This window comes from Rhinoderma darwinii, chromosome 2 (genome assembly GCF_050947455.1).
Source record: "Rhinoderma darwinii isolate aRhiDar2 chromosome 2, aRhiDar2.hap1, whole genome shotgun sequence".
In the NCBI taxonomy this organism is placed as follows: Eukaryota; Metazoa; Chordata; class Amphibia; order Anura; family Rhinodermatidae; genus Rhinoderma; species Rhinoderma darwinii.
In genome coordinates this window covers 57,363,374-57,387,588 of record NC_134688.1, presented here as the reverse complement: position 1 = coordinate 57,387,588, position 24,215 = coordinate 57,363,374, and the positions used below count along the sequence as shown (strand labels likewise).

The 24,215-nt window shown below is 51.1% G+C and overlaps 1 protein-coding gene across 1 annotated transcript in view; it reads right to left on the bottom strand.

The window, feature by feature from the left end:
- The window catches only part of CDK8 (cyclin dependent kinase 8), an 80,756-nt gene that overhangs the window by 13,457 nt on the left and 43,084 nt on the right, over positions 1-24,215 (bottom strand). Inside the window, exons 5-7 of the mRNA XM_075851662.1 lie at positions 4,539-4,596; positions 3,322-3,453; positions 1,457-1,600 (exon numbers count right to left, since the gene is read on the bottom strand). Of these exons, the coding sequence (XP_075707777.1) occupies positions 1,457-1,600; positions 3,322-3,453; positions 4,539-4,596 (334 nt within the window). The remainder of the gene's footprint in view (positions 1-1,456; positions 1,601-3,321; positions 3,454-4,538; positions 4,597-24,215) is intronic.

Sequence of the window (24,215 nt, the reverse complement as noted above, 5' to 3'; positions counted from 1 at the left end):
GGGGCAGCCGGTTTAGATCTTCCTCTCACCATCCCTGCTGCTTTGTGGCTACTTCAGGAGTCTCCAGGTATATTTTTGTGTCGGTATCCGACCTTTAAGGGTGGTTATGAGCCGCTTTATCTGAGGCTAGGAGAGGAGCTCAGACTTATGTGACCGCTCTCCTCGGCATCCGGACACGCCCCCCCGGCCACATATTCTTATTGTACCACTCCTAAGGACCGCAATAAAACTTAAAAGGGCATTCCCATCTGAGACAGTAATGGAAAATGAAAGTTAAAAGTTGTGGGTTTCACTTGTGGGACTCCTCTGCACTCGTTTGGCACTCCGCAGAAAATGAGACAGGGTGGCGGCACATGCACGCAGCTATCAATTGTAGTTTGTAGGATTGACCTAAATAACTGAGCGATTTACATTTCCCATAAACTACAATACAGACATTTACACGCACCCGCAACTAGCGCTTCACCTAGTCTCCTTCTCTCTGGGGTACAAATCCTGTGAATGTGCCAGAAATGTCTCTAGTGGGATTACACCTTTAAAAAGGAGGAATCCGAAAAAAATGAATGCACTCGGTTATGCCTAATACAGGACCCGAGGTAGCAGTGCAAGACACAGGGATCCAAAGACAACCAAGAAAAGTGACCTGCACTACAAATATCCGTAACAATTTTACCTGGATTGCTCCTTTACGTTACCTAAAACAGAGTTTATACAGCCCCACAGTTCATCTCCCATAAGAGCGCACGGTCCCTACTCTCGTATCCTGTGCGGATATCCATGGTTGTTCACCCAGACCTTAAAGTGAACCTTCCGTCATCAGACAGGTCTTAAGAAGTGGTCACAGGATGGTAAGCTCTGCCATATCCCGCTCTGGACCACCCCCAGAGGCCAGAACAGAGAGACTTCAAAAGGAGCGGTCATTTAAAAAATAAAAATTTATTATTATATCAGTATCACCTATTTTGTGACAATTTCTTTTGATATAATTTATAACAATTCAACCTGACCATAAGATAATGTCATCCTTTCCACGGGCCAATGTTGGGGTAAACGATCATTTCTGATCATTGCCCAGTGTAAACATGGCTGCGATCAGCCAACAAAAAAAGCAAACGCTCGTTTGTCGGCTGATCAGATTTTTGTGTGACTCAAAAAACAGGTCGCTTTTTGGCAGCACATCTCCTTGTTTAAATAGGGTATCTGCGGTGTACAAGAAGCAAATTTACGGGGACGATTAATCGTATTAATCATCCATCCCCATACTAAATGATCATTGCTCTGTTCAAATAGAGAGAACGAGTTGCGGTCAACATGCAGAAGTGTGGAGCTGCGCTCGCATACCATGAAGAAAATCGGACCATGTAAAACCACCTTCTATGTAAAAAAATTCTGTTTAACTATTTTGTGTGCACCCAGCCGTGACCTCACACAAATCACGTCCCGGCAGATAACCTACCTGCAGGAAATCCCATGACATTAAATATTCTATCTAGCTGGTCGTGGTGGTAAGGATTACTAGTCTTTATGTCTTCTTGCCGACAGTGAAAAATTGGTTCAGACGTTAGAAGTTCTGCAAATATACATCCTATAGCCCATATATCTGAAAAAAACAAAAAACAAAAGAAAAAGCAGAATTTTATACTTAAACTCAATGCAACAGTTACACAAAACTTCTTTAAAGAGGACCGGTCAGCTCCCCTGACATATCCGTTATCGTAAATACTTGCATTCTCCATAAAAAACAGCAACTCTGGAGCATCTCCTCCATTGTGTAGTTCCTCCTGAAAATGTACGAATACATTGACAAATGTCAAGCCCCATTGACAACATTCCCCTTGTTTATGGGGTGTGCCCCTACGCAGCCCGACACTGTCCAAATAGTGCCACATCATTATGGTCAATAGTGTCTGATCACTGGGACGCCCGCTGATCCTATGAATAGGCCTGTGTAACATAAATCAGCGTCAATGAGCCTTGATAAATAAAGTCAGGCACAGATTTGAAAACCTATCACAATGTACACGTCTATTGAGGAATATGGTGAACAGGAAAGTGACAGAAAACCTTGATATGGAGGGTGACTTGCAAACCACACTGCCTTCTTTAGCTCCATTCATGATTGAAACCAATTTTTCTTTATGTAGTTCTCCATATGAAAATTGGCATCATTGCATTAGTAAACCTGCCTCACCATTTTCAGGATCAGTTTGTCCTCAGTGAAACCTGTGCAGGCCTTTCACTTCTCACAGCGGCAGGATGGCTAAAATAAAGTCAGTCTACAGAATTCTGAGTTAAAGGGGTTGTCTCATCATGAACAGCCCATACTAAATTTAAGACAGCCTGGAGATCAGGTGATCGCTGTGGGAAGCGGTGACCCACCATACATGTAGTATGATATGCTTGCCGCTAAAATGATCGGCCGGCCATGTAATATATAGACGGCTGGGTTCACAAGAGTAGGAGACACTCTTTGTTAGCGGTACTCCACTGACTAATAGAGGGGGAGCCCAAACACACCTCTAGGACATCCAAATTGCCCTAAAGGACATATGGAGAGGGGTCGTCTTTAGGAGAGAACGCGTTCAAAACACAACTCTCTCCTGTCTCGAGGGTTTATTACAATATCAGTAGGGATCTGTATCAGCCTGGAATACACAGCGGCAAAACCTTCAGTGTCGTATAGATCTGTATTACAGCGCCCATAGCACACCGCCAGTTTTACACGGGTGCACCATACGGTCACCTATGGGACCAGGTCACTAAAGTGTGTCTGTGAACGTGGTTATGCAGTGTGCATAGAATTGGTTGATGGCAGATGTCGCCCGTGTTGATCACCTTTAAAACGAGTGCTGGTTGATAATACAGCTTGTCGATCAGCGCTTATTTGCTCCTTTTAAACGGAGCAGCGATCGTTTACTATGGGGACGCCTTTGCATCATGTTCCCCAGATCATTGACCCGTGTAAATAGGGCCTTAAGGCTATCAGGTCATCGTGTGGTACTGTATCTAATTCCAACGCTTCCTTGGAGTCAGAACCACATTATAAGCACTGACAGACCATGCAGTATTTGCCATGACTTCACATTTTTGGAGTCCGTAAGGTTAATTAAATTTTACCCCCTAGTGTATAAATATTAGGGCAGAATGAAATACAAAAGACAGCCTCAAGACCGCAAAAAAAATAAAAATTAAACCATACGCTGTCAATATTAAAAGTGTAAAAAGTGAAAAAGGGATAGAAAACTGCTGAATTACAAACACTGTACATTGATTGATACAGTGGATGCCATGTATTAGATCACATCCATCGTCTCTACTCACCAATAGCTTTGGTATAATGTCTGGCCCCGAGGAGTAGCTCTGGAGCTCGATACCAGAATGTAACAACTACGGGATCTAAATCAGCTAAAGGCTTTAAAGGTGAATTAAATAATCGGGCGAATCCCATGTCCGCTGGAAAAGAAAAATGTACAGTTAAGCAGAATGGTTATCAGAAGTCCTCACTTTATGGTACAGCCACCTCAATTTCCCTCGGCTGTTGCATAGCAACAGTTCATTTATGTATTGGTTGACAACGGCGGATCTCCATCATTCTGTGTGATCTGCTTTTGTCAGAGATCCTGCAGACATCCCCCGTAGAGTACTGTAAGGTTGGCCACACACATTAGATAATTGTCGGCCGACAGTCATTCCCCCTAATCCTTCGCTCGATTCGACGAAGTCTGCATGTATTCTGAATAGCAAGCGGGAAGTAAGTCGATGCCAGACGGCTCTGGCGGCGGCTTATTTACCCGGAGAACAAAAAGGAATTGGGTATGTTGAAACTCAACAGCCTGCTACGCGCTCTCCCAACATCTTCCGTCGGAGGAGTCAGGAGGCCTCCATACATATTAGATAGTTGGTCGGCACCACTGAGATTCGGCGTATTCGACCGACATTCATCTATTGTGTGTGGCCAGCTCAAGACATCGGTGCAAGTAGATGACAAATGACGCTAACCCAGCAATACTGTGCGATTCCTGCAAGTTATATGGGAGCCAGAGCAGTGTTCAAATATTGAAATAAACCATTTGGATTTGTCTGGGGGGGGGGGGGGGGGGGGAGATTTCATTGCACCGTCAGAGATTTTCTTTCAAGGAATACGTTTGTGTAGAGGTGAACGTACACTAAAGTCCAGCACTCCTGTACACCATGCGCCATTCCAGATAACGTTTATAACCTAAGAGATATAAGGGGCAAGTAATGAAGGCAGATAGTCTATAATGCCCATGAGAAATCGCGATAAAAATATAGGCCGTGCCCTTTATAAAAGTTATGTATCATGGCATTCATGCACGTTGGTATTCCAGTTATTAATAGCAGAGGCCCGTGGTTTGCTATCAGTGTGTAACAGATCTGTAAATCGGATAACTGGATATGCCAGAGAACATAGGAAAATCCATTTTCTACAAGAAGTCCCATTGGCCCAGCAGTTTGGCTTAGCATAACGTTTACATAGAGATATGAAGAAAGACGTGATTTCTTATTTTCGTACAAACCTATTTTTACTCGTCCTCGTTCCGGACCTTCACCCATGACTAAAATGTTAGCAGGTTTCTGTGTAAGAGAAGGAGACGGTATTACGATCAGGGTTATAAGCTTATAGACCAGCTGAGAACAACCAGATATCTATTGAAATGGCTTCAGCATTCACGTCAAAATATATGAATTCTCATTGCAAATTACAAATGGTCTTCTAACCCGAAATACCAGGTAAGCGGTCAATTCTAGTCACAAGGAAATTGATCTGACACTTAGTATCCAAGACTGGAAATAAGAAGTTGGATGAGGGTCATCGACTGAATGCAAGTGCAGAGTCTGAAGATACATCATAGAGTAGGGATATCATGCGGAGAGTGAATGCTAATGGGGGAGTTGGGGGAGGGGGTTCACTACAGTCAAACCCACACTCTTGTTTCCTAAAAGTCATACACATTTAAGATAATCAGCGTCAGAGGTATTTAGCAACCACTCATGTCCTCAACACAGAAATAACATGCCTCTTGAGTTGACCTTAATGGGCATGTCAATGGCTAGCTTAAAAAGGGGTATTCCCATCTTAAGTGATGGCAAAATCGCTAGGATATGCCACCACTTTATGATCAGTGGGAGTCTGCCCACTGGGACTCCCCGAGATATTGAGAATGAAGGGGCCTCAAAGCTGTAGGCCCTATACGTTTTTTTTTTACTGCACAGCGCTGCCCGGTCACCTGCTGGGCAGCGAACCACAGCATTTCTGAAGTTCGCGGCACAGTCGGATGGCCAGAAGCACCACTGTGCAGGGATATCCTAGGGCTATGCCATCACTTTAGGTGCGGTTAAAATTTAATTGAAAAAAACGCATGCGTTTCTAATGCAATTTGCTGAGTTTTCCAATGCGGTTGTTTTTTTCACATCAAGTCGTGGTAAAAACACATGCGCTTTTAACCACACCTCAATGTCTGAATACACTCATTGTAGGGGGATAAAAAAAACGAAAAAAAAAACCCATTCATTACCCCCGGACACAAACAGGACACAGCAGCAGTCAGCCATAAATTATGTTACTAGATATGATCGATATTATGGTGGTCCAATGTGTTAGACACAAGTGGGACCTGCTCTCAACCGAGCCGTCAGTTCAGCTGAACTAACAGAGTTGGCTCATAGCGAACGACACAGCTTCTAGAGGATCGATTAAAAAATGTTCAGAATTACATCAAAAAAACATTGATTTAAGAATCATAAATTGAAAAAATAAATAAATAAATTAAAAAAAAGCGCTTCCAAAAGTATGCATAGCCTTTAAGTACATAACATGTGGGAAGTGTGTATCTTATTCCTGGATCATTAAATCCACCTTTAACCCTTTCACTGCAAAGGACAAGGAAATGTAACATGATGACTAAACGCTAGAATATAAAAAGCTTAGATCTGGTCATCATAATAAAGCCCAGAATCTTTAAGCTTTCAAATTATACCAGGCTCAATAGTCCAGGTGCAATATTTGGTGTGCAGAATTGTTTGAAGTCAGGAGCAGGAAGAAATCTTTTACTTCCTGGTCTTGTGTCAATGTAAGGGTATGTTCACACGCACTGTTTTCAGACGTAATTCGGGCGTTTTACGCCTCAAAAAACTTCTCCATTACGCCTACAAACATCTGCCCATTGCTTTCAATGGGTTTTACGGTGTTCTGTTCCCGCAAGGCGTATTTTTACGCGTCGCTGTCAAAATACGGCGCGTAAAAAGACACCCGCGAAAAAGAAGTGCAGGACACTTCTTGGGACGTTTTTCATAGACTCCATTGAAAAACAGCTCCAATTACATCAGTAAAATACGCCGCGAAAAAGGAGAGTTGCTACAAAAACGTCTGAAAATCATGAGCGGTTTACGCCTGAAAACGGCTCCGTATTTTCAGACGTATTTGTGTGAACATACCCTTAGAGAGGGGTAGGAGGTGGAGCTGCAAGTGAGAGCAGAAAGAAAGATCACAGCCTGTTAAACCGGTTTTCCCACCATAGTAACTTATCACCTATCCACAGGATAGGTCATAAGGGTTGATCATTGCGTTTCCCACCGATTAAGAGAATGGGGGTGCCGAGTCTTCTGATTGAACGGAGCGCCAGTCACTCATGTGCGCTACCACTCCATGCTCTATCTCTTGCAGTCCCATAGAGAATGAATGGAGAGCCAGCATGAACGCAAGACAAGTTATGGTGGGATAACTCGCCAGCGTCGACAAACAAGCAAACACTCGTTTGTTGGCTGATCGGATCTTTTATGGGACCACATATGGGGAGGAACTATCTTATTAATCGGAAATGCAGGAACTTTTCTTCATTTTTTCACCCTTTTACCCATCTGAGAGGATATGTGTTCTGTCACGTTACAGGTGCGGAGTCCCCCCCCCCCCCCTACCACAGGGTTGAGGAGCTGTTGCACATCTAAATCGCTCCCTGCGCCTAATCAGGACGTTTGTCGACTTCGGGATGTTTACTACCATTTGGATGGCAGAGGTTTTTGCCTCTCTTTAGTACTGGGGATTTTGAAGATGTGTGCATGGAGACATTGACATAAGTGGCTTGTATGAACCCTGCACATCCTGAATTTTTATTTTAGGGAGGGGTGTGTGTCTCAGGCTCTGCTTGAGTCAGACTTTTAGCCACAAACCTGACTGTTTATTCATCTGTTTACACAATGTTATGCTTCAATACAAAATTACATGAAAGCATCCATGATTGAAGAGTGCTGCGTGGAATTTTTATTACGTGTCAAGTATCTACCTTCAGAAAATATATGGTATGGGAATAGATTATGATTTTTTAAATTATTTTTAATAAAAGTTTGTGTGTTTCTCAAAAGTGTGAACATTGGCCCGACAGTAAAAAGTGATAAATATTTTTTTTCACAGCGGAGTTGCATCTATACATTTTGAGCCCTTTCATTATGGGCAGCTGTGTCATGTGATCTCAGTCTGACCGCCAGAATAGACCATGCTTGTGTGTGTAGACAGGTCATTTCTCCTGTGTAGAGGACTTCCTGTGAACTGCAGGATTACATCACCAATCAAATCCCTCCTGGCAGTTCAGGCCCCTCCCTTTTTCCTAACCCAGTTCCACCCTCCTTGTTCCTCTGTATGCCACCCCATATATATATAGTGCTGGAGAAGAGATTATTTCTGCCCTAAGGGACCAGGCGTGCAGTGATATAATTGAGGAGTCTATATAATACATAGAAAAACACAAAATTTTACTGCTCAAACAGTACTGAAAGGCAATCCAAGGTATTTTCGGAGGATACACGCTTCGCCAGCCTGTATGCAGTAGATAATCCACAATTGAAAACTATCGGAGAGGAGAAAATTATATTAGAAAGTTGAGCCAAAGGGAGATATATTGGATATAAACCTTACACCCTGTGGGACTTCATTCAGATTTTTTTTTTGTGAGGGCTATTTGATGCATTTCTCTTGGTTGTTTCTTCGCTCCAATAAAGTTGTTACATACACAGTATGTAAACATTTGTAGGCCGAAAGCATCTGTTGAAAGGATCTAAACTATCGGAAGATCATGATGCATACGGACACACTATTTATGGCTTAGGAGCACTCAAAAAGTTATGATACTATTAATGTGTTATTACTCCTTATTCTTGTGGGTATACTTACAATTTTTCAGATCGATATACATAGTTGAGTGCATGGGGAGCGCCTTGCAGCACAGTAAGATTCACCTATTCATGAATGAAAGGGTGACGTCACTGTATACATGTCTCGCGATTGGCTGAGAAAGTCTCAGCTGTGATTGGTCAAGACGCTCCCAGTCCCGATTGGGTGATGGAGCTAAGCGGTAAGAAAAATATCTAGAGATATAAAACAATCTAGGGGATATGAGCCAGGGACTGGGAAAGCGTAACACCCAGGAGTAGGGATCTCATTAATATTTGTAAATGAAGTGGAGGCTGTAGTTTATGGTAGGTGGTAGCTTATAATAAAGATTATAAATATATGTGGACCAAAATCCATAGTGCAACAATCGTGAAAGGTCCGATTGAGTGTTGAGATAATGGGTAGTTTAAAAAAACAAAAACAAAAAAACCAGAAAAGATAAAACCACAAACAAATATTATATATACACACACACACACACACACACACACACACACACACACACACACACACACACACACACACACACACACACACACACACACACACACACACACACACACACACACACACACACACTAAATGTGCATTTTTATTGTATATTTCGAGTATTGGATGTATTTTATTTGTGTTTTTAAAGAATTGTAGCTTTTATACTGCTGAATGTTGGCGGCTATTTATTTAACCTCAGTAATTGTACACACCTCAAATGCCACAGAGGAAGCCGGAAGGGCGAAACCTAGGGTTGTGCTAGAGTGCTTGGTGTGCCACATGTGTTTTTCCCATTTCATACTTCTGAAACTTTTTTGTTTCCTGTAAGTATGGGATAAACAAGCGTGGCATGAAATCTGTCCCAAAGGCGTTGCACTAAATTTTTATTTTTTCCCCATACTTGAGATATAGATTCTTGTCCTATCTGGAAAATTAGTGTCGGGAGGCAGATATTCCTTCTGTGGAATTAGAGGGCTCAGAAGAGCGGAGCACACACACGAGCGGGATTGTGGATCATCTACTGCATACAGGCTGGGGAAGTGCGTATCGTCCGAAAAATACCCTTGACTGCTTTTCAGTACTGTTTGAGGTAAACACTGTGTGTTTTTCTATGTATTTTGGGTGTTAAAGGATTTCACCTTTCTTTTTTACCTGCTCCGGTCTGAAACAATTTGCATTATAGGGACTCTGAGTAAAAGGAGTACAGATATTTTACTTAAAGTTATGAAACTTCCCGACTCACATAACAATCTATATTATCTGTGTGTGCTGTGCAGAGAGTCCAGTGTATTTAAAACTGCTCTCCCCGGCCTCTTGCTTGTAATGGCTAAAATTGAGAAATCTATAACTAGCAGGAAACAGAGGGGACAGGCTGAAGCAACATCACATAGGATACACAGATTCTGCAGTGTGAGGAAAGAAGTTCTGTGTCAATGATATATCACTTGCTGCACTTAGATAGGACTCAGGGCAGAGCAAGAACAGTCTGAGGAGACTAAGGCATCATGGGAATTGTTGGCTGCATTAGAGGACCCATAATAGAGGTGAAGAAGGAACCAAGATTGCAGAAAACCCATAAATTGCACATTAACTAAAACCGGTATACACAAGAGCCTCTACATTATTCTTTAATAAATACATTGGCACTTATTTCTTAAAGCTGGTGTTTTGTTTTTTTTATCCAGTTTAAGTAAAGGAATAGCTGTAATGATGAGGGCAAACTTATTATAAAGCACATGCCTCTTAATAAATTTGGTGAATTTTTGTTACAGGTACTACAGTAAGGAATGAGATCTACTCCTGCTAGGAGGTGTAGTAAATTTTCTCCAAAACATGCACAATTTCCTCCTGTTCCACATAGTAAGCGTAGCTACATTTTAGCTGCGCAGTATATGCAAAGACCTGCCATGAAGTTACTTCAAAGGGCTCCATCTTTAACCTTACACTCCAGGCAAAAGCGTTTTAAAAAAAAAAAAAAAAAAAAAAGCGTTACTTTATTATAACTTCCAGTTTCGCCTTCCGGCTTTTCAACATTATGCTCCCAATTTCTTTGCTTGTATCCATCCATCTTGTAGCAGTCAGTTTGCCCTCTATTCCTGTAATCTCTCACATACATTTATTTTCCAACAATTTGCTCATCTTTATTACACCCACAATGGGGATAAGCTCGGGTTAGGTCATTTGTGCCATCCGTGGTATGCGAATAGGTCTTCTCCTTCCCAATACTCTGCTCATCCCTTTTCTTGTTTTGCGCAGCCATCGCATGCAGCAGCAGAAAGTACTAAACTGGAAAGCCTAATCTTCAAGATCCAATTGCAGATACTGGCCCCAGTGCAAACAAGCACCCCCCCTTCCCGTTTTGGACTGGGGCCAGTATTATCAATAGAAGCTTTGGTTAGGCATATAAAACTGAACTGGTGCAAAATGCACCTGGATGTACTAGACTATGGGGGCAATTTATTAAGACTGGTGTCTTATATGCCAGTCTAATTAAAAGAAGAATTAAGTGCGACACATTTGTTAAGAGGCGAAACCGTGTAAATGTGTGGCATCCTTCAGCCGGGCACCACAAAATTGTCAATTTTGGCACCACGACCATGTATGTTGTTGAACACTCAAGATGAAACAAGTGCTCTGATGCTTTTCATAGTCGCATGCCGCCTATGCATATAAAGAAGTTGTGGATCAGTCCCAGAAGAGCATCACAATAAGGGTATGTTCACACACCCTATTTACAGACGTAATTCGGGCGTTTTACGCCTCGAATTACGTCCGAAAACACAGCTCCAAACATCTGCCCATTGAAATCAATGGGGTTACGATGTTCTGTGCACACAGGATTTTATTTTATGCCCCGCTGTCAAAAGACGCCCGCGTTAAAGAAGTGCACGTCACTTCTTGGGGCGTAATTGGAGCAGTTTTTCATTGACTCCATTGAAAAACAGCTCCAATTACGTCTAATTGCCGCCGCGAAAAACGCGAATACGAGCAATTACGTCTGAAATTCAGGAGTTATTTTCTCCTGAAAACAACTCCGTAATTCCAGCCGTAATGGACGCTGCCATGTGAACATACGCTAACGATTAAGTCAAGCAGTCACTATGGTTTATGGAGCAGATAAAACCACCGCACTGTAGAAACGCACCAGAGGCTGTTGACATATATTGGAGATCTGCACTTTACATGTGATTACACAAATCTCCTAAATAGCAAATTAAATGCACGTAGTGTAAAAGGTTAGAAGAGCAGTGAATGCGGACCGCCGAGATTGACTAACAGAGGGCGATCTACTTAACAAGGACAGAGGATGATTAAAGCAACAGGAGGGCACCAATGTCACTGCAAGGCACACGGAGGGCTCCGCTTGTCTACTGTAATCTAGAGACAGCGGGGAGCTATTGATTGTAGCTCTGTAAACTGGGACACATCGAAGAGACGCAGCACAACGTGATTTGTTGCTGTACCTTCGAGAACAACAATATAGTAGCGGCAAATTTGGACGATTGGATCGAATTCTGAGTAGAAGAGAAAAACAGATCAGCACACAGGCAAGAACAGGCTCAGCAGCATAGGAAAAATAAATGTGCTCCTCAACACGGACTGCAAATCTGCAGAGATCTTCACAAATAAGAGAAAAAATAAATATTTCAAATAAAAAGCCCTTGGAGCGAGGATTGTGCTCTCCAACCTGGAGCTCTGGAACTGTTGGAAAACTACTACTCCCAGCTGCAGGGCATGGGGAGATTTTAGGTTATGGAGCAGCTGACAGGCATGAGTATATTTACGAAACTTTTTGATTGGATAGGCACCATTGTACTAACACATCTCTCCGAAACTACGTCTGGCGAGAACGGATGATTGTTGGGGGGGTATCAGCCGACAGACGTGCAGCGGATCCTCACTTAGAAAATTGGTTGTCCAGATTGGCGAGATTATCCTTTAGAGAAATGTCTGCAAATAAAATAAAAAAACCCTGTCCCATTCATCTAAATGGGGTTTGTAAAGATCACAAGCTGCAGAAGAATCCTCCACTCACTATGTACAGAAAGAACAAATCAGACAAAAGTTTTTTAGGATTCGTAAAACATTGTTAATTCCCTTCCAGGAAAATGGTGCCACGTCTGTCCACAGGTTGTGTGCGGTATTGCAGCTCATATTCACTCACTTCAATAGAGCTGAGCTGCAATACCACAAACACATGGACAGGTGTGGTGCTGTTTCTGGAAGGCAGAATCCATGTTTATCTAATCCTGGAGAGCCCCCATTAAGGCAGAATTAGGTTCTCTACTATTTTCGTCAGCCCGTAGACTTTGAATGATGCGTGACTGCCGCTCCATTCAAACTCTTCCTGACTGCGGTCGAGTATGGACCATTACTCGAGACATAACTGGGTGTCCAAGTTACATAGTTAGTACGGTTGAAAAAAACCAAAAAAAAACGACATGTCCAAGTTCAACCAAGGGACGGGAAAAATGTCTACACATAGGAGCTTATATTTTTTTGTTCTAGGAAATTATCTAAGCCTTTAAAGCCATCTACTGTCCCTGCTGTGACGGCTCCTGTGGTGACTATTCCATAGATTCACAGTTCTCACTGTAAAGAAGCCTGGTTGCCTCTGCAGGTTGAACCTTTCTTTCTCCAGACAGAGGGAGTGCCCCCTTGTCTTTTGAGGGGGTTTTACATGGAACAGGATTTCACCATGTTTTTTGTATGTGCCATTCATATATTTATATAAGTTAAAGGGGTTTTCCGGAAGTAAAAAATTACTTTTAATTAAACTAAACAATAAAAAACATTTAACTTTGTAATGTACTTACGTTTGATTAGCTGGCTGTATCGTCGTATCCCCTCTTACGTCACGTAACCGCTTGTCCATGTAAAATTTGCACTTCCTGTGCATACGCGTCCATTCGCGCCTAACTTCCGGTTTGCACAGTGTACGGTTACGTCATAAATGACGTAACTGTACCACGTGTTTTCCCCATCTGCTTAGAGCATGCGTGGTTGACACTACCACGCATGCTCTGTTAAATGATATGGCTGCGTCTTCATCAGCAGTGTTTCATTGCGCATGCGCAAGTCTTAATATGTGGTGTCTGTGTGCACTGTGACGGCCGTGTCTGCCGTAGCTCGTTCTCTCCTTCTCCTCCTCACAGTCCGAAGCGCATGTGAGGAGGAGGAGGAGGGTGTTTATTTGCTCACTGTAGGAGCGGAATCCCCAAACCCGGGATTGGAGATTCCGCTCCAGGAGAAGTCACAGACTTCACTGTGTCCATATATGGACAGCGACGTCAGGGACTAATGAAGCGGAATCCCCGCCGATGTGGCCGGGGATTCCGCTCCAGGAGAGGTCACGGACTTCACTGTGTCCATATATGGACACAGTGACTTCTGAAGCGGAATCACCGGCGAATTGGCCGGGGATTCCGCTCCAGGAAAAGTCACTGACTTCACTGTGTCCATATATGGACAGTGACGTCAGGGACTTCTGAAGCGGAATCCCCACCGATGTGGCCGGGGATTCCGTTCCAGGAGAAGTACCTCACTTCACTGTTCATATATGGACAGTGAAGTGAGGGATTTCTCCAGAGCCGTCCCCTACAGGAAAGTACGGAGGGTGGCATTGCCTACAGGGGGGGCTATGTGGCACTGCCTACAAGGGGGGCTGTGTGGCACTGCCTACAAGGGGGGCTGTGTGGCACTACCTACAGGGGGGCTGTGTGGCACTACCTACAGGGGGGCTGTGTGGCATTACCTACAGGGGGGGGGCTATGTGGCATTACCTACAGGGGGGGGGCTATGTGGCATTACCTACAGGGGGGGGGGGCTATGTGGCATTACCTACAGGGGGGGGGGGGGCTATGTGGCATTACCTACAGGGGGGGGGGGGGGCTATGTGGCATTACCTACAGGGGGGGGGGGGGGCTATGTGGCATTACCTACAGGGGGGGGGGGGGGCTATGTGGCACTACCTACAGGGGGGGGGGGCTATGTGGCACTACCTACAGGGGGGGGGGGCTATGTGGCACTACCTACAGGGGGGGGGGGGGGGCTATGTGGCACTACCTACAGGGGGGGGGGGGCTATGTGGCACTACCTACAGGGGGGGGGGCTGTGTGGCACTACCTACAGGGGGGGGGGGGCTGTGTGGCACTACCTACAGGGGGGGGGGGCTGTGTGGCACTACCTACAGGGGGGCTGTGTGGCACTACCTACAGGGGGGCTGTGTGGCACTACCTACAGGGGGGCTGTGTGGCACTACCTACAGGGGGGCTGTGTGGCACTACCTACAGGGGGGCTGTGTGGCACTACCTACAGGGGGGCTGTGTGGCACTACCTACAGGGGGGCTGTGTGGCACTACCTACAGGGGGGCTGTGTGGCACTACCTACAGGGGGGCTGTGTGGCACTACCTACAGGGGGGCTGTGTGGCACTACCTACAGGGGGGCTGTGTGGCACTACCTACAGGGGGGCTGTGTGGCACTACCTACAGGGGGGCTGTGTGGCACTACCTACAGGGGGGCTGTGTGGCACTACCTACAGGGGGGCTGTGTGGCACTACCTACAGGGGGGCTGTGTGGCACTACCTACAGGGGGGCTGTGTGGCACTACCTACAGGGGGGCTGTGTGGCACTACCTACAGGGGGGCTGTGTGGCACTACCTACAGGGGGGCTGTGTGGCACTACCTACAGGGGGGCTGTGTGGCACTACCTACAGGGGGGCTGTGTGGCACTACCTACAGGGGGGCTGTGTGGCACTACCTACAGGGGGGCTGTGTGGCACTACCTACAGGGGGGCTGTGTGGCACTACCTACAGGGGGGCTGTGTGGCACTACCTACAGGGGGGCTGTGTGGCACTACCTACAGGGGGGCTGTGTGGCACTACCTACAGGGGGGCTGTGTGGCACTACCTACAGGGGGGCTGTGTGGCACTACCTACAGGGGGGCTGTGTGGCACTACCTACAGGGGGGCTGTGTGGCACTACCTACAGGGGGGCTGTGTGGCACTACCTACAGGGGGGCTGTGTGGCACTACCTACAGGGGGGCTGTGTGGCACTACCTACAGGGGGGCTGTGTGGCACTACCTACAGGGGGGCTGTGTGGCACTACCTACAGGGGGGCTGTGTGGCACTACCTACAGGGGGGCTGTGTGGCACTACCTACAGGGGGGCTGTGTGGCACTACCTACAGGGGGGCTGTGTGGCACTACCTACAGGGGGGCTGTGTGGCACTACCTACAGGGGGGCTGTGTGGCACTACCTACAGGGGGGCTGTGTGGCACTACCTACAGGGGGGCTGTGTGGCACTACCTACAGGGGGGCTGTGTGGCACTACCTACAGGGGGGCTGTGTGGCACTACCTACAGGGGGGCTGTGTGGCACTACCTACAGGGGGGCTGTGTGGCACTACCTACAGGGGGGCTGTGTGGCACTACCTACAGGGGGGCTGTGTGGCACTACCTACAGGGGGGGGGGCTATGTGGCACTACCTACAGGGGGGGGGGGCTATGTGGCATTACCTACAGGGGGGGGGCTATGTGGCATTACCTACAGGGGGGGGGCTATGTGGCATTACCTACAGGGGGGGGGGCTATGTGGCATTACCTACAGGGGGGGGGCTATGTGGCATTACCTACAGGGGGGGGGCTATGTGGCATTACCTACAGGGGGGGGGGGCTATGTGGCATTACCTACAGGGGGGGGGGCTATGTGGCATTACCTACAGGGGGGGGGGGCTATGTGGCATTACCTACAGGGGGGGGGGCTATGTGGCATTACCTACAGGGGGGGGGGGCTATGTGGCATTACCTACAGGGGGGGGGGGCTATGTGGCATTACCTACAGGGGGGGGGCTATGTGGCATTACCTACAGGGGGGGGGCTATGTGGCATTACCTACAGGGGGGGGGGCTATGTGGCATTACCTACAGGGGGGGGGCTATGTGGCATTACCTACAGGGGGGGGGCTATGTGGCATTACCTACAGGGGGGGGGCTATGTGGCATTACCTACAGGGGGGGGCTATGTGGCATTACCTACAGGGGGGGGGGGCTATGTGGCATTACCTACAGGGGGGGGGCTATGTGGCATTACCTACAGGGGGGGGGCTGTGTGGCATTACCTACAGGGGGGGGCTGTGTGGCATTACCTACAGGGGGGGGCTGTGTGGCATTACCTACAGGGGGGGGGGGGGCTGTGTGGCATTACCTACAGGGGGGGGGGCTGTGTGGCATTACCTACAGGGGGGGGGCTGTGTGGCATTACCTACAGGGGGGCTGTGTGGCATTACCTACAGGGGGGCTGTGTGGCATTACCTACAGGGGGGCTGTGTGGCATTACCTACAGGGGGGCTGTGTGGCATTACCTACAGGGGGGCTGTGTGGCATTACCTACAGGGGGGCTGTGTGGCATTACCTACAGGGGGGCTGTGTGGCATTACCTACAGGGGGGCTGTGTGGCATTACCTACAGGGGGGCTGTGTGGCATTACCTACAGGGGGGCTGTGTGGCATTACCTACAGGGGGGCTGTGTGGCATTACCTACAGGGGGGCTGTGTGGCATTACCTACAGGGGGGCTGTGTGGCATTACCTACAGGGGGGCTGTGTGGCATTACCTACAGGGGGGCTGTGTGGCATTACCTACAGGGGGGCTGTGTGGCATTACCTACAGGGGGGCTGTGTGGCATTACCTACAGGGGGGCTGTGTGGCATTACCTACAGGGGGGCTGTGTGGCATTACCTACAGGGGGGCTGTGTGGCATTACCTACAGGGGGGCTGTGTGGCATTACCTACAGGGGGGCTGTGTGGCATTACCTACAGGGGGGCTGTGTGGCATTACCTACAGGGGGGCTGTGTGGCATTACCTACAGGGGGGCTGTGTGGCATTACCTACAGGGGGGCTGTGTGGCATTACCTACAGGGGGGCTGTGTGGCATTACCTACAGGGGGGCTGTGTGGCATTACCTACAGGGGGGCTGTGTGGCATTACCTACAGGGGGGCTGTGTGGCATTACCTACAGGGGGGCTGTGTGGCATTACCTACAGGGGGGCTGTGTGGCATTACCTACAGGGGGGCTGTGTGGCATTACCTACAGGGGGGCTGTGTGGCATTACCTACAGGGGGGCTGTGTGGCATTACCTACAGGGGGGCTGTGTGGCATTACCTACAGGGGGGCTGTGTGGCATTACCTACAGGGGGGCTGTGTGGCATTACCTACAGGGGGGCTGTGTGGCATTACCTACAGGGGGGCTGTGTGGCATTACCTACAGGGGGGCTGTGTGGCATTACCTACAGGGGGGCTGTGTGGCATTACCTACAGGGGGGCTGTGTGGCATTACCTACAGGGGGGCTGTGTGGCATTACCTACAGGGGGGCTGTGTGGCATTACCTACAGGGGGGCTGTGTGGCATTACCTACAGGGGGGCTGTGTGGCATTACCTACAGGGGGGCTGTGTGGCATTACCTACAGGGGGGCTGTGTGGCATTACCTACAGGGGGGCTGTGTGGCATTACCTACAGGGGGGCTGTGTGGCATTACCTACAGGGGGGCTGTGTGGCATTACCTACAGGGGGGCTGTGTGGCATTACCTACAGGGGGGCTGTGTGGCATTACCTACAGGGGGGCTGTGTGGCATTACCTACAGGGGGGCTGTGTGGCATTACCTACAGGGGGGCTGTGTGGCATTACCTACAGGGGGGCTGTGTGGCATTACCTACAGGGGGGCTGTGTGGCATTACCTACAGGGGGGCTGTGCGGCATTACCTACAGGGGGGCTGTGCGGCATTACCTACAGGGGGGCTGTGCGGCATTACCTACAGGGGGGCTGTGCGGCATTACCTACAGGGGGGCTGTGCGGCATTACCTACAGGGGGGCTGTGCGGCATTACCTACAGGGGGGCTGTGCGGCATTACCTACAGGGGGGCTGTGCGGCATTACCTACAGGGGGGCTGTGCGGCATTACCTACAGGGGGGCTGTGCGGCATTACCTACAGGGGGGCTGTGCGGCATTACCTACAGGGGGGCTGTGCGGCATTACCTACAGGGGGGCTGTGCGGCATTACCTACAGGGGGGCTGTGCGGCATTACCTACAGGGGGGCTGTGCGGCATTACCTACAGGGGGGCTGTGCGGCATTACCTACAGGGGGGCTGTGCGGCATTACCTACAGGGGGGCTGTGCGGCATTACCTACAGGGGGGCTGTGCGGCATTACCTACAGGGGGGCTGTGCGGCATTACCTACAGGGGGGCTGTGCGGCATTACCTACAGGGGGGCTGTGCGGCATTACCTACAGGGGGGCTGTGCGGCATTACCTACAGGGGGGCTGTGCGGCATTACCTACAGGGGGGCTGTGCGGCATTACCTACAGGGGGGCTGTGCGGCATTACCTACAGGGGGGCTGTGCGGCATTACCTACAGGGGGGCTGTGCGGCATTACCTACAGGGGGGCTGTGCGGCATTACCTACAGGGGGGCTGTGCGGCATTACCTACAGGGGGGCTGTGCGGCATTACCTACAGGGGGGCTGTGCGGCATTACCTACAGGGGGGCTGTGCGGCATTACCTACAGGGGGGCTGTGCGGCATTACCTACAGGGGGGCTGTGCGGCATTACCTACAGGGGGGCTGTGCGGCATTACCTACAGGGGGGCTGTGCGGCATTACCTACAGGGGGGCTGTGCGGCATTACCTACAGGGGGGCTGTGCGGCATTACCTACAGGGGGGCTGTGCGGCATTACCTACAGGGGGGCTGTGCGGCATTACCTACAGGGGGGCTGTGCGGCATTACCTACAGGGGGGCTGTGCGGCATTACCTACAGGGGGGCTGTGCGGCATTACCTACAGGGGGGCTGTGCGGCATTACCTACAGGGGGGCTGTGCGGCATTACCTACAGGGGGGCTGTGCGGCATTACCTACAGGGGGGCTGTGCGGCATTACCTACAGGGGGGCTGTGCGGCATTACCTACAGGGGGGCTGTGCGGCATTACCTACAGGGGGGCTGTGCGGCATTACCTACAGGGGGGCTGTGCGGCATTACCTACAGGGGGGCTGTGCGGCATTACCTACAGGGGGGCTGTGCGGCATTACCTACAGGGGGGCTGTGCGGCATTACCTACAGGGGGGCTGTGCGGCATTACCTACAGGGGGGCTGTGCGGCATTACCTACAGGGGGGCTGTGCGGCATTACCTACAGGGGGGCTGTGCGGCATTACCTACAGGGGGGCTGTGCGGCATTACCTACAGGGGGGCTGTGCGGCATTACCTACAGGGGGGCTGTGCGGCATTACCTACAGGGGGGCTGTGCGGCATTACCTACAGGGGGGCTGTGCGGCATTACCTACAGGGGGGCTGTGCGGCATTACCTACAGGGGGGCTGTGCGGCATTACCTACAGGGGGGCTGTGCGGCATTACCTACAGGGGGGCTGTGCGGCATTACCTACAGGGGGGCTGTGCGGCATTACCTACAGGGGGGCTGTGCGGCATTACCTACAGGGGGGCTGTGCGGCATTACCTACAGGGGGGCTGTGCGGCATTACCTACAGGGGGGCTGTGCGGCATTACCTACAGGGGGGCTGTGCGGCATTACCTACAGGGGGGCTGTGCGGCATTACCTACAGGGGGGCTGTGCGGCATTACCTACAGGGGGGCTGTGCGGCATTACCTACAGGGGGGCTGTGCGGCATTACCTACAGGGGGGCTGTGCGGCATTACCTACAGGGGGGCTGTGCGGCATTACCTACAGGGGGGCTGTGCGGCATTACCTACAGGGGGGCTGTGCGGCATTACCTACAGGGGGGCTGTGCGGCATTACCTACAGGGGGGCTGTGCGGCATTACCTACAGGGGGGCTGTGCGGCATTACCTACAGGGGGGCTGTGCGGCATTACCTACAGGGGGGCTGTGCGGCATTACCTACAGGGGGGCTGTGCGGCATTACCTACAGGGGGGCTGTGCGGCATTACCTACAGGGGGGCTGTGCGGCATTACCTACAGGGGGGCTGTGCGGCATTACCTACAGGGGGGCTGTGCGGCATTACCTACAGGGGGGCTGTGCGGCATTACCTACAGGGGGGCTGTGCGGCATTACCTACAGGGGGGCTGTGCGGCATTACCTACAGGGGGGCTGTGCGGCATTACCTACAGGGGGGCTGTGCGGCATTACCTACAGGGGGGCTGTGCGGCATTACCTACAGGGGGGCTGTGCGGCATTACCTACAGGGGGGCTGTGCGGCATTACCTACAGGGGGGCTGTGCGGCATTACCTACAGGGGGGCTGTGCGGCATTACCTACAGGGGGGCTGTGCGGCATTACCTACAGGGGGGCTGTGCGGCATTACCTACAGGGGGGCTGTGCGGCATTACCTACAGGGGGGCTGTGCGGCATTACCTACAGGGGGGCTGTGCGGCATTACCTACAGGGGGGCTGTGCGGCATTACCTACAGGGGGGCTGTGCGGCATTACCTACAGGGGGGCTGTGCGGCATTACCTACAGGGGGGCTGTGCGGCATTACCTACAGGGGGGCTGTGCGGCATTACCTACAGGGGGGCTGTGCGGCATTACCTACAGGGGGGCTGTGCGGCATTACCTACAGGGGGGCTGTGCGGCATTACCTACAGGGGGGCTGTGCGGCATTACCTACAGGGGGGCTGTGCGGCATTACCTACAGGGGGGCTGTGCGGCATTACCTACAGGGGGGCTGTGCGGCATTACCTACAGGGGGGCTGTGCGGCATTACCTACAGGGGGGCTGTGCGGCATTACCTACAGGGGGGCTGTGCGGCATTACCTACAGGGGGGCTGTGCGGCATTACCTACAGGGGGGCTGTGCGGCATTACCTACAGGGGGGCTGTGCGGCATTACCTACAGGGGGGCTGTGCGGCATTACCTACAGGGGGGCTGTGCGGCATTACCTACAGGGGGGCTGTGCGGCATTACCTACAGGGGGGCTGTGCGGCATTACCTACAGGGGGGCTGTGCGGCATTACCTACAGGGGGGCTGTGCGGCATTACCTACAGGGGGGCTGTGCGGCATTACCTACAGGGGGGCTGTGCGGCATTACCTACAGGGGGGCTGTGCGGCATTACCTACAGGGGGGCTGTGCGGCATTACCTACAGGGGGGCTGTGCGGCATTACCTACAGGGGGGCTGTGCGGCATTACCTACAGGGGGGCTGTGCGGCATTACCTACAGGGGGGCTGTGCGGCATTACCTACAGGGGGGCTGTGCGGCATTACCTACAGGGGGGCTGTGCGGCATTACCTACAGGGGGGCTGTGCGGCATTACCTACAGGGGGGCTGTGCGGCATTACCTACAGGGGGGCTGTGCGGCATTACCTACAGGGGGGCTGTGCGGCATTACCTACAGGGGGGCTGTGCGGCATTACCTACAGGGGGGCTGTGCGGCATTACCTACAGGGGGGCTGTGCGGCATTACCTACAGGGGGGCTGTGCGGCATTACCTACAGGGGGGCTGTGCGGCATTACCTACAGGGGGGCTGTGCGGCATTACCTACAGGGGGGCTGTGCGGCATTACCTACAGGGGGGCTGTGCGGCATTACCTACAGGGGGGCTGTGCGGCATTACCTACAGGGGGGCTGTGCGGCATTACCTACAGGGGGGCTGTGCGGCATTACCTACAGGGGGGCTGTGCGGCATTACCTACAGGGGGGCTGTGCGGCATTACCTACAGGGGGGCTGTGCGGCATTACCTACAGGGGGGCTGTGCGGCATTACCTACAGGGGGGCTGTGCGGCATTACCTACAGGGGGGCTGTGCGGCATTACCTACAGGGGGGCTGTGCGGCATTACCTACAGGGGGGCTGTGCGGCATTACCTACAGGGGGGCTGTGCGGCATTACCTACAGGGGGGCTGTGCGGCATTACCTACAGGGGGGCTGTGCGGCATTACCTACAGGGGGGCTGTGCGGCATTACCTACAGGGGGGCTGTGCGGCATTACCTACAGGGGGGCTGTGCGGCATTACCTACAGGGGGGCTGTGCGGCATTACCTACAGGGGGGCTGTGCGGCATTACCTACAGGGGGGCTGTGCGGCATTACCTACAGGGGGGCTGTGCGGCATTACCTACAGGGGGGCTGTGCGGCATTACCTACAGGGGGGCTGTGCGGCATTACCTACAGGGGGGCTGTGCGGCATTACCTACAGGGGGGCTGTGCGGCATTACCTACAGGGGGGCTGTGCGGCATTACCTACAGGGGGGCTGTGCGGCATTACCTACAGGGGGGCTGTGCGGCATTACCTACAGGGGGGCTGTGCGGCATTACCTACAGGGGGGCTGTGCGGCATTACCTACAGGGGGGCTGTGCGGCATTACCTACAGGGGGGCTGTGCGGCATTACCTACAGGGGGGCTGTGCGGCATTACCTACAGGGGGGCTGTGCGGCATTACCTACAGGGGGGCTGTGCGGCATTACCTACAGGGGGGCTGTGCGGCATTACCTACAGGGGGGCTGTGCGGCATTACCTACAGGGGGGCTGTGCGGCATTACCTACAGGGGGGCTGTGCGGCATTACCTACAGGGGGGCTGTGCGGCATTACCTACAGGGGGGCTGTGCGGCATTACCTACAGGGGGGCTGTGCGGCATTACCTACAGGGGGGCTGTGCGGCATTACCTACAGGGGGGCTGTGCGGCATTACCTACAGGGGGGCTGTGTGGCATTACCTACAGGGGGGCTGTGTGGCATTACCTACAGGGGGGCTGTGTGGCATTACCTACAGGGGGGCTGTGTGGCATTACCTACAGGGGGGCTGTGTGGCATTACCTACAGGGGGGCTGTGTGGCATTACCTACAGGGGGGCTGTGTGGCATTACCTACAGGGGGGCTGTGTGGCATTACCTACAGGGGGGCTGTGTGGCATTACCTACAGGGGGGCTGTGTGGCATTACCTACAGGGGGGCTGTGTGGCATTACCTACAGGGGGGCTGTGTGGCATTACCTACAGGGGGGCTGTGTGGCATTACCTACAGGGGGGCTGTGTGGCATTACCTACAGGGGGGCTGTGTGGCATTACCTACAGGGGGGCTGTGTGGCATTACCTACAGGGGGGCTGTGTGGCATTACCTACAGGGGGGCTGTGTGGCATTACCTACAGGGGGGCTGTGTGGCATTACCTACAGGGGGGCTGTGTGGCATTACCTACAGGGGGGCTGTGTGGCATTACCTACAGGGGGGCTGTGTGGCATTACCTACAGGGGGGCTGTGTGGCATTACCTACAGGGGGGCTGTGTGGCATTACCTACAGGGGGGCTGTGTGGCATTACCTACAGGGGGGCTGTGTGGCATTACCTACAGGGGGGCTGTGTGGCATTACCTACAGGGGGGCTGTGTCAGTATCTATAGAAGGTAGTGAATGGGGCCGCAATTCTCTCGTGGATTTTCAGGGGAATTGCGCCCACAAAAGCACGTTAGTGTGTATGGGGCCTTACATACATTTATAGTAAATTATGTAAAAAAAAAAAAATAAAGTTTTACCATTGTTTGGAGTAGTGTTTGGCGTTTGCTTCACTGTAAGGCCCTGTTCACACAGTTATTAGCAGGCAGAAAATTCTGCCTCAAAATTTCGCTTGAATTTTCAGCCAGATTTTGATCTGCCTCCACGCCGTTTGCCACGATTTCCGCCCGCGGGCATTGAGCGCAACGGGCAAAAACGCTGCGAAAAACGCTTTCTCTGCCTCCCATAGATGTCAGAGGGAGGTCAGAGGAGTAAACGCCCGAAGATAGGGCATGTCGCTTCTTTTTCCCTCAATTGCCACGGGCAAAAACGTGGCAAACGGCGTGCAGGCAGGTCAAAATCTGCCTCCAAATTCAAGACAGAATCTTGATGCAGAATTTTCTGCCAGCAAAAAAACCTCAGTGTGAACAGGGCCTAATACAGGATCTATTGGAACAGATCCAGCAGCAGGTGAGGTAAATGTGCTGACTGGATTGTGTGTTCCAAGATGTCGGACTTAAGTAAAGTGGGCAGACTTAGGGCATGTTCACACGGCCTATTTTCGTCCGTTTTTCGGGC